Raw genomic sequence first — 11,105 nt, 5'->3', positions numbered from 1 at the left:
ACTGATCAAAACCACTGTGTAATTTGTTTGCAAATCTCCAGCAGAGCAGGCAAATGCTTCTAAATATTTTGATGAGTTGTTCAATGACACCATAAAATTTTAGAAATTCTAGCTGCTCCAACACTCCAGTGGAAATGGCTAATTTGAGTGGCCTAATATTAGATTACAAAGTGCTGTGAATATACAATAGGTCATCCAGCTTTATTCATGTAAGAGAAACCTAAGAACACTTGCGAAAGAACCTGAAGATTTAGGATTTACTGAATTGGGTAGAACTGTATTCCATAATTGAAATTCATAAATTTAAGAACACTTGTTCAGAATGTAACGACTGATATATTTTAAATACAAAATTCTTCAAATATCAATGAACTCTAGCTCTGCAATGCAATCTACAGAAATTTCAGCTTGGTTATGCAGATGATAGAACCCAGGTTTTGTGCCCGAGGATGGTGGAGGATAACTCCAACCAGGAAAGATCTGCACATTGGGAGATCCATAAATTCCTGGCGTATGCGGTGGGTGCATGATTCAGGGTTATATGGGGTTTGAACCGCAATAGGTTTTTATACTGGATGAACGGCACAGGGAAAACGAAGCTGCCTAAAGCAAACTAAAAAATAAGATGGGTGATTTCTAATGCATTCATCTCATCAGGAAGAGCTTTTGCACAGGTGCCATATCCATAAATGTGTCTGGGTTCCCCTGCTGACTTTTGAATAATGAATGCTACTGGACCATCAATGCAATTAGACCATCATTGAGGACTCTGGCAAAAAGCACAGAAGATGTTGGGAGGCCTGCATTTCACTAGTCTGCATTAAATTTGCCCACATCACATGGCATCGAAGAGGCATTGTTAAGAGAATGAGCAGTTCAACTTGTTGGAAAATGACAGAAGGTTGGAATGTAACCCCTGATCAATTTTTGCCCCCTTCAGCCTCAAGGACTGCTGATAAAGCCAATGAAAGCTGGACCAAAAGGATGGGCTTAAATATAAAAATGTCCCAATGCACCATGATATTCAAAAATAATTTTTAAAGCTAATTTTATACCTGATGAGGTTTGGATTTTATTTTGTAAGTAAAAAATGATCTGGACTGTAAGATTTTAGCAGTATTTAGACCTTTGTACTGTGAAATAGCCTTAGCATCCTGAAGACGGACAAAATAGTTGTAATGTAAATGCAGTTCTTTCATTTTATTAACACTGCCGCCCAAATCTCTGTATTTTACTCCACTTGCCTCTATATTAAATTTTTCGGTTGTAACTGAAAAAGATTTCAAGTTAAGCATCGTCCTCCATAACAAGCCAAGTTTTATACTTGTGCTACATTAATCCCAAACACAAATTTCCTTTAAATTGTGTCACCCACTCGACGTATTTTGCCAAATCACATTTGTGGTTACTGCTTGTGCCACACAAAACCTGCATGGCAACAAATGTCCGATTTGCCACGAACATAATGAAAGAAAATTAAATATAAAGATCTATCCTGTCACTTGTTATGAAGCATTAAATTTAAATAACTTTGGTGAATTTCTTCCCTTCTCAGAGAACTATCCTTTATCTTGCACTATGCAGGTTTCAGATATATGATCAGAGTACATACATGACATCACATACAACCCTGAGATTCCTTTTTCCTGCCGGCGCAGCATTAATTGGTAGTGCAAAACAAATGCACACAGCTTAAACATGTAAACAAATAAAAGAACTGTAAACAGATAACGAATGTAAACAAACTGACTGCAATACAGAGAGAACAAAAGATTAAAGTGCACATGTAAGTGTCCTGAAATGAGTCTCTGATTGAGTTTGTCTTTGAGGAGTCTGATGGTGGAGGGGTAGCAGCTGTTCCTGAACCTGGCGTTGCAAGTCTTGTGGCACCTATACCTCTTTCTTCACGGCAGCAGCGAGAACAGAGCATGTGCTGGATGGTGTGGATGATTGCTGCTCCTCTCCAATGGCAGCGTTCCCTGTAGATGTAATCAATAGTGGGGAGTGTCCACAACCTTTTAGAGGGCTTTAAGCTTAGAGGTATTGGTGTTCCCATACCAGTGTGTGATGCAACCTGTCAGCACATTTTCCACCACTCCTATGTAGAAATTTACCAGAGTTTCTTATGTCATCCAAACCTCCGCAAACTCTTGAAGAGGTAGAGGCGCTGACTTGCTTTCATAATTATGCCATTGGTGTGTTGGGTCCAGGAGAGGTCCTCTGAGATGGTGACTCCCAAAAACCTAAATTTGCTCACCCTCTCCACTTCTGATCCCCCAATAATCACTGGATTGTATACCATTGGCTTTCCTTTTCTGAAATCAACAATCAGCTTCTTAGTTTTGCTGACATTGAGTGCAAGATTGTTGTTAGTGCACCATTCAACCAAGCTTTCAATCTCCATCTTGTATCCTGACTCATCCCCTTTATTTATACAACCACTACTGTATCGTCATATCAGAATTACAAGTTCAATAGTGTTCTCCAAATTGCTTTTATTTGTATACGCCTAATTTTACAGTAAAAACCCCGTATCCTGCACTGATGGGGATTGGTAGATCCTGCATAACTCAATTTTCCAGTTGCTTGAGATTGTGTATTAAGTGATTGGTGAACTGTCCACCAGGGAACCAGTTTTAAACTTTCATTTTTTTTTAACCTTTTTTTAAAATAGCTGCCGGTTGATTAATGGGGCAATGGGGATTTTACTGTACATATATTAAAACTGAGAATAACTTTTAAAAAATCAATACCAGCTTTTTCTTTTTGCTTCCTTTGTTCTTCTTTCTCCAGCCTTTGACGATCTTCAGGATTCACAGGATTTCCTTGCTCATCCCTTGAAATAATCTTTCCGTGGAAAGGGCACTATGTATGAGTATAATAAAAAAAAAGACCAACAATGAAAAATGCTGCACCATATAAAAGAACAGCAATCTGTTTAAAGGTTGGTTCCACAGTTTGTCATGGAGAAAGTGAGTGCAACAGCACAGCAGAATAAGAGATTCAAGAGTGGAATTCCTAAGCTTAATGTTTAAAGCAACTATAAAGGTGTATTTTGTTGGCGAAGCATCATGTCAGAACTGAAGGAGAGTAGACATCTTGGACCAGATAACTCAAAAATAGTCAGGGACAATTGTGAGCACAAAACAATCATTTTTAATTGAATTGTTTATTCCCAAATGTCCTAAGATACTGTGAAAATCTTTGTTTTGTATGCTATCCAGGCAAGTCAACCCATGCTTGTTGGTGCAGTAAGAAAACAAAAGTCGAGGATCGAATGTTACAGTGAGACGAAGAGTGCAGAAAACACCATAGGACAGAGAAAATTAAAGTTGTTGTATGGAATTCAAAAGAGATCAACAAATGTCGGGCCTGTTTTTTTTAACTTCAACCATGGTGCCTGCAGACTTTTGGGTTTTAGTTGCGAATACATAGGTGCTTTGATAGAACACTTCAAATCGTGCTGTTTCTTTAAATCAATACATTTTTCCTCAAGTTCAAATATTATTGAATTTACCATTAAAAGATGTAATGGTTTCTATTTCCATCATTTCTTTTAACAATTCTGCTGTCTCACACATTAACCCAGGTCTGAGCCTGAACTCTGATGTTGTCTCCCCTTGACCTCATGAGATTCTCCCAGAGACTCTGGTTTCCTCACCTCCCAAAGATGTGCTGGTCAGTAGGTTCACTGTCAACAGATGTGAGGTGAGAGAAGAAGCAGGATATGACAAAGAGAATAGATTACAGGAAAATAAGTGGGGGAAATGAGATTCTTGGGAATTATCTTAGAGCAAGCATAGATTCTGTGGACCAAAAGAAAATATGGTCTCTCTCCCGCTTACCATCATTCTCGCCTATACAATCATCTCAATAAAACTATTCTACACCCTGTGGTTGTAATGAAGTTCCTTGTTGAACTTAACTTGTGTATAAATTCAGCAGTACTTTTTTTTAAGACAGGAGGCACAAGAGACTACAGATGTTGGAATCTGGAGCAAAAACAAACTGCTGGAAGAATTCAACACGTCGATCAGCATCAGCAGGGGCTGGGGAGAAATTATTGACATTTCAAGGCTCTGAACACTTCATTTAGAAAATTATTTCTTTACTCTTGCAGGTTCTACCTGCATTCTAACTTTACTGAGAACATAACAGCAGAGTGAATTTAGTTCAAATGAACCATTCCTGAAAGTATGCATGGAACAAGAGTTAAACAAGAAAATCTGCAGATGTTGTGCAACACACAAACTTGCTGGAGAAACTCAGCAGGTCATGCACCATCCACAGGAAGTAACTGTTACTCTTGCATCCATTTCCAGGCCTCTCGATTTTGCCCCCACAAGGATCTCCAGTACTTCGATGTTGTGCTGATCTATATATTCCTCCCAAAAATACTAAACCTTTCCTACCTCATAACCCTTCATTTTCCTTGAATTCATATGCCTGCCTAAGGACCGTCCCAAATATTTCAGCCTTCAACAACATCCCTGGCAAGGCATTCCAGGCACCTGTAACTCTCTGTGTGAAAAGCTTACTCCCCAATGTCTCCCCTAAATGTTCCTCCCTTCACTTTGTAGAGATGTAGCCTGGTGTTTGCTCTTCCTGGCCTGGGAAAAATACACTGGCTATGCCTCTCAGAATCTATAGACCTCTATTAAGTCTCCTCTCATCTTTTTTTGCGCCAAAGAGAAAAGTCCTAGCTCTGCTAACCTTGCCTCAGAGGACTTATTTTGCAATCCAGGTAACATACTGGTAAATCTCCTCTGCACCCTCTCCATAGCTTCCACATCCCTCCTATAACGAGGTGAGCAGAACTGAACACAATACTCTAATTGTGGTCTCACCAGAGAACTGTAGAGTTGCAACATGACCTCGACTTTTGAACTCAATCCCCTTATTAACAAAGCCCAACGTCCCACAGACTTTCAACCTGTGTGGCAACCTTGAGAGATGTATGAATTTGGACCCCAGGATCCCTCTGTTCCTCCACACTGATAAGTATTCAACCATTAACCCTGTACTCTGTCTTTTGGTTTGACCTTCTAAAACATTAAAGCAAAACTTTTTTGTAGGAACCCAATTATAACACCTAAAATTACAGTCAAGGCTTATCAGTTTCCATTCAACACACAAATGTGCTGGAGAAACTCAGCAGGTCACACATGGGAAGTAAATAATCAATAGGTCCTTTCTCACTTGCAAGTGATCCCAGGAATTAACTGCCAATCGGCCTTCAAAGTGACTAGTGTGAAAGCAAAATCAGCTCAATGCCAGTAACAGATGACGTCATCTCACGCTGGGGATTAATGACGTCGACTCCTTGTACAATCCCCAGCATCTGCAGATGCCGGTGTTGCAATCAGGCAAGTGTGAAACAGGTAATTGCATTGTGGGATTGAAATGACCCAAGTATTTGTGTGCGTGCAGGAACATGAAGGAAGAAAAGATTAAAAGGAAGGTATAAATTTTGCCGTGGGTAAGTCACAGTGGGAGAGCAAATAAATAGCAATAGTAGACAAATTTTAAAACAGTGTGGGAAAGTTGGTAGCTCAATTGTGTGCAATTTATAAAGACTGGGAAAAAGCAACGGTGGATCTCACTTCCCAAAATGCCGTGTGGCAGAGAAACCCCTCCAGGCTGTTGCATGGAATTCTGGGAGGGCAGGTCCACAATCGTTTTTATCCATGGTCTTTATAAATTGTACGCGATAGTGGTACCAACTTTCCCAAGCTATATAAATTGTGCACTGTAGCACTACAAACTTTCCCTTTTCCCTCAAATTGTCTGCTATTGCTATTTATTGCTAGCATTTTCCCATGATCTCTTATAAAGGTTTATATAGGTCAGCACAACACCAACAGGGACTGAAGGGCTCATACTGTACATAAAACTTAATTATGTTATAATTTGGCATGATGAATTTTGTTCAAATTTAAGATAATACATTGATCAGGATTAGGGCATCATGACATCACTGGTAGAACAGACCTAACCCTGGAGTTGGCTCCTTGCAAGTGTGAAAGTGTTCAATGTCCCAGTTAGGAGTGGTCAAGTGTGAAAAGCCAAACCCCCATTCCTATCCCGGGACACTGAACGGCCAATTTAGTGGAATACAAGTGTGAGAGAGGCTAATGTTTTGTTATGAGAGGAACAGTCAATGGAGTGTAGGTACTGGAGATCTTTGTGGGGGTCAAATCGTTACTTCCTGTGGATGGTGCATGACCTGCTGAGTTTCTCCAGCAAGTTTGTGTGTTGTGGGTAGCTATGTGAATTCAGAGCAGGAGGAAAGGAGAGAGAGGAATAAGAAGAGAGAGGCAGAGACAGAGCCCCTTTTCCACTGGCTTCCCAGTTAATTGGCTTTGCAGTGTCCCAGGATAGGAAGGCCTTTGTGCAGTTTGAACTGGGCGCCCTTTAACTGCTTTTCCATTGTACACACTCAACTCCAGGGATCAGAGTGTTCTACCTTCAAATGGAAACGGGGGACTTTCTGCTGTCCCTTTTCCACTGGTTTTATCAGTACACTGGCAATAGCAAATGTTGGGGATATGAGTAGGGGTAGAGGTAGTTAATTCCTGGCGTGAAATTATGCCTTTTAACACCACTATTCCAACAATGTTCTGGCGTGAAATGATGCCTTTTAACACCACTATTCCGACAATGTTCATTTTCCACTGGGCCCTGTCCCAGTAAATTCCAAGTTAATTCCTGGGTGCAATTAAAAAGGGGCTATTGAGTATTTTAAAACCAAAATGTTCAGTATTTTGAAACAAAGATGCAAAATGACAACAAAAAGTAACATTCTGACATGTAGAAAAGTTGGTCTCACTGCAGATAGCACCAATAGGATTGCTATACATTCCAGGTGAGAGTTAATGGTGCATAACATGGATCAATTTTCCATTTTACAGCACTTGTTCCCCAAGTCAATGACAATACAGTACTTCCTCCAAAATGCTCTGAAAATGGTGGTTCAATGCTTAGCAGAAGCAGCTGTCAAGCCAGCAATTCACAGCAGAACAGTTTAATCCACTTGTGTATGAAAATTTATTTTCTCATTCCACCATTGAAGTAGAGCATTTACATAGTAATGTTTGCATGATGAAATGTTGACAATTTGCAACTATACTTCCACAAGGGGCAGCAGGGTTGTTGTGGCAGTTTGCGCAATGCCTTTACAGAGCCAGTGATCGGGACTCATTTTCAAATCCCATGCTATCTGATGGAGTTTGTTCGTTTTCCCCGCACCTGCTTGGGTTTTTCCCGGGGGGGGGGGCTCCGGTTTACTCCCACCGTTCAAAAAGTACCGGGTGTGTACGTTAATTGGGTGCAACTTGGGCCGCACGGACTCGTGGGCCAAAATGGCCTGTTACCTTGCTGTTTGCCTAAATACAAGTAACTTTGCTACAAACGCATCAAGGATTTGAATTCAAGGCCAAAATTGCTTGACTAATATTTCACCTTTTTGATGTAGATACAAGATCTTTTAGCCTGTCACTACTAATGCATAGGGCAGATAAAATTTTAATGACTATTTTTCCTGTTTAAAATAAAGATCTTACGTGTGTAACGGCTAAATTAAGTTTAAGTGCCGATTTAAACACTGAATGAAAACAATGGCTGATGAAATTGTTACACACGACTCATTAAGTTAGTTCCAGTACAGTATCTGTGCAAATAAAGACTTTAGGAATACTCTTGAAAAAAAAAGCTCCAGCAGAAATATGCAGATGCGTTTGACAGCAAGAAATTCATCCCCGACAATGACCCTAATACACTACTCTGGAAATTCAATCCCCTAATACCGTTTCCTTCAATTTTATACAACGGGACACCAATATCCTGGAAACATGATAACAACCATTTTCGGGTTGTTTCCTGCTATTTTGAAAATTTGAACAAGCATTTCTAGACATCAGTCATCATTGTGTGAACCCACTGCAATATCTACTCCAGGAGCACAGAGGGAAAATATTGTCTTCCATGGGGATGCTGGTTATTGGGGACTCCCAGGACAATGTTGTTCTCACGGTATTACATAAGTGGGAGGACTGCAAGTGAAATAGTTACCTACATCATTGTCCCAGCATTCTTCACCCACTGTTGAATGGAGTCCCCAAATCTAATATTCTTCATTTACTTGCTGAGCCAACCCCACTCTTCTCAACCCCTTGCAGAACTTCATCCCCACCTGCCTCCCAATCAGTCAATTCACCCTTCCTGCCACATAATCCCTCTGCCCCCATCGAATGCTGCGTGTTGGCCCCATCCCTTCCCAGAACATTTCAGGCCTGAGTCCTTCAAGGAATAAGAATGAGCAAAAAAACAGGAAACATCAGCATACAAACAATGCTGGCTGCATTCTCCCTCCCTTCCCTTTCCCCTGTCTGCTTTCCCTCAGCTCTCCAGCCCTTTCCTCTCTATTTACCTAACCATCCCTCCTCCCCCTTGCTTGCTGATGTGGCCTCCCTTCTCCACCTATTACCTCCTGTCTTTGGGACTGTGCTCCTCCCCGCCAACCCCCCTTAGCTTTTTGTTCGGACTCCTGCCAACATTTTTCCATACCTTGATGAAGGGCTCAAGCCCGAAATGTCAGTTACAAACCTTTATCTTTGCTGTATAGAGTACACCAGCTGTTTGACCAGCTGAGTTTCTTTAGCATTGTGTTTTTACTACTGCTTCTGTTACCTATTAGTAATTCACATCTTTCAACAATGTTGATCTGCCAGTATGTTGAGAAATCCTGATGAATATTTATACAGCAGTTGTCATAAAAGGCTTCTTTGCAGATAAAAACTATCCTTTCACTCAGATATCTGTCCCATTTCACATTTGGAAGATCTTTCATTGATGTAGCAATTCCAGATCTTTTCAAGAGGTAATGTCTCCCAAATGTGTTATATCCTGTCTGTCAAAACACTCCTTTTGAAAGATATCAGCCTTTTAACTACGTAGAAATCACACAGCACCAAATTTTATACAAACTTCTTTCCGTCTTATTTAAATAGCATGATATATTTTAAGCTATCAACAATTTCAATTCCATAGCAAGATACTGAAGGATTACAGCAATGACATAAAAGAGCTTTTTACGAATAACTACTGGCACAGATTTTGCAGGAATCTACCAGCAGCTTTCGTAGCCAAGTTCCATGTTTCTTCTTTCTTTCTTTGGCTTGGCTTCGCGGACGAAGATTTATGGAAGGGGTAAAAAGTCCACGTCAGCTGCAGGCTCGTTTGTGGCTGACCAGTCCGATGCGGGACAGGCAGACACGATTGCAGCGGTTGCAAGGGAAAATTGGTTGGTTGGGGTTGGGTGTTGGGTTTTTCCTCCTTTGCCTTTTGTCAGTGAGGTGGGCTCTGCGGTCTTCTTCAAAGGAGGCTGCTGCCCGCCAAACTGTGAGGCGCCAAGATGCACGGTTTGAGGCGTTATCAGCCCACTGGCGGTGGTCAATGTGGCAGGCACCAAGAGATTTCTTTAGGCAGTCCTTGTACCTTTTCTTTGGTGCACCTCTGTCACGGTGGCCAGTGGAGAGCTCGCCATATAATACGATCTTGGGAAGGCGATGGTCCTCCATTCTGGAGACGTGACCCATCCAGCGCAGCTGGATCTTCAGCAGCGTGGACTCGATGCTGTCGACCTCTGCCATCTCGAGTACCTCGACGTTAGGGGTGTGAGCGCTCCAATGGATGTTGAGGATGGAGCGGAGACAACGTGTTTAAGGGCCAACAAATTGCAATTCCATATAACTGTTGAAAAATATTCAGTGCTTTAATTGCTTTGACTGCGAGCTATGTTGGGGCCTTGACTCTAGTGGATTGGAGGGGATTTTTTGAAGCATCATTATGAATAGTGGTACGCTTTATTTGTCACTTTAAGAAAGAAAAGCAAGATAGCATTTCCTGGAACCCACAGTGCTACATAAAAACAATATAACTACTACAAACAGCATAGGAACAGAAGCACTAGGTCCCAAAGAGGCTGCTGCAAGCGACTGCTGTGCTGCCATCTTAGACCCTTAGCCACCATTATCTCCCTGCGGGAGAGTGGAAGTGTGGTGGAACACCACCGGCCTACTACAGGGGGAAACCTCTGTACCTGCAGGAGTGTACCGCCAGCCTACTGCAGGGGGCAACCTCTGTACCTGCAGGGGTGTACCGCCGGCCTGCTGCAGGGGGCAGCCTCTGTACCTGCAGGAGTGTACTGCCAGCCTACTGCAGGGGGCAGCCTCTGTTCCTGCAGGAGTGTACCGCCGGCCTACTGCAGGGGTCTGCCTCTGTACCTGCAGGAGTGTACCGCCGGCCTACTGCAGGGGGAAACCTCTGTACCTGCAGGGGTGTACCGCCAGCCTACTGCAGGGGGTAGCCTCTGTATCTGCAGGAGTGTACCGCCGGCCTACTGCAGGGGGCAGCCTCTGTACCTGCAGGAGTGTACTGCCAGCCTACTGCAGGGGGCAGCCTCTGTTCCTGCAGGAGTGTACCGCCGGCCTACTGCAGGGGGCAGCCTCTGTACCTGCAGGAGTGTACCGCCGGCCTACTGCAGGGGGAAACCTCTGTACCTGCAGGAGAGTAAGGGGACAGGACAACACCTGGCTGGCTGTCAATCAGTCGGCCTGAACGGATCAAGCCCCACCCAGTCGGGTATCAATCACCCTCCGGGATTTAAGCCTGCGCCGGCCTCCCGAGGCCTCACTCAGAGTTGCTGCAGCCACAGCCAGCCTGGCTCTGTGGAAGTCTCTGTGGATTAAAGCCTGTTGTACAGTCTTTACCTTGTGTGTGTGTCTGATTCTGGCTAACAGCACACCACAGGAATAGCACAAAATTAAACTCTCTCTCTTACCCACTCATCTCCAATTACACAGAACGACCTCAATGTATATAAAAAAGTGCCACAATACATTGATTTTCAGAGGTTGGGCCAAGGTTACTAAAAAGACAGGTCAAAATATGTGTTTAGGTGTAAAAATGTCAGCTAGAGACCATTCAACCCGATGCAAAGAGGCCACTGTAGGCTACTACCGCGTCACCAAGTTTCCTGCACCTGCTCGACTCAGGATGTTAAATGGTCTTTTTTTAAAAAGAGAAAACCACTCTCACAGTTCACT

General features: G+C 42.6%; 1 protein-coding gene across 1 annotated transcript in view; it reads right to left on the bottom strand.

Annotated features, from left to right (window-relative positions):
* Positions 1-1,049: 1,049 nt before the first annotated feature.
* Positions 1,050-11,105, bottom strand: part of uvssa (UV-stimulated scaffold protein A) — an 86,474-nt gene continuing 76,418 nt past the window's right edge. The window contains exons 12-13 of the mRNA XM_069923053.1: positions 2,754-2,865; positions 1,050-1,270 (exon numbers count right to left, since the gene is read on the bottom strand). Of these exons, the coding sequence (XP_069779154.1) occupies positions 1,050-1,270; positions 2,754-2,865 (333 nt within the window). The remainder of the gene's footprint in view (positions 1,271-2,753; positions 2,866-11,105) is intronic.

The sequence above is a fragment of the Narcine bancroftii genome, chromosome 3 (assembly GCF_036971445.1).
Source record: "Narcine bancroftii isolate sNarBan1 chromosome 3, sNarBan1.hap1, whole genome shotgun sequence".
Lineage (NCBI taxonomy): Eukaryota > Metazoa > Chordata > Chondrichthyes > Torpediniformes > Narcinidae > Narcine > Narcine bancroftii.
This window is presented reverse-complemented; position numbering and strand designations above follow the sequence as displayed.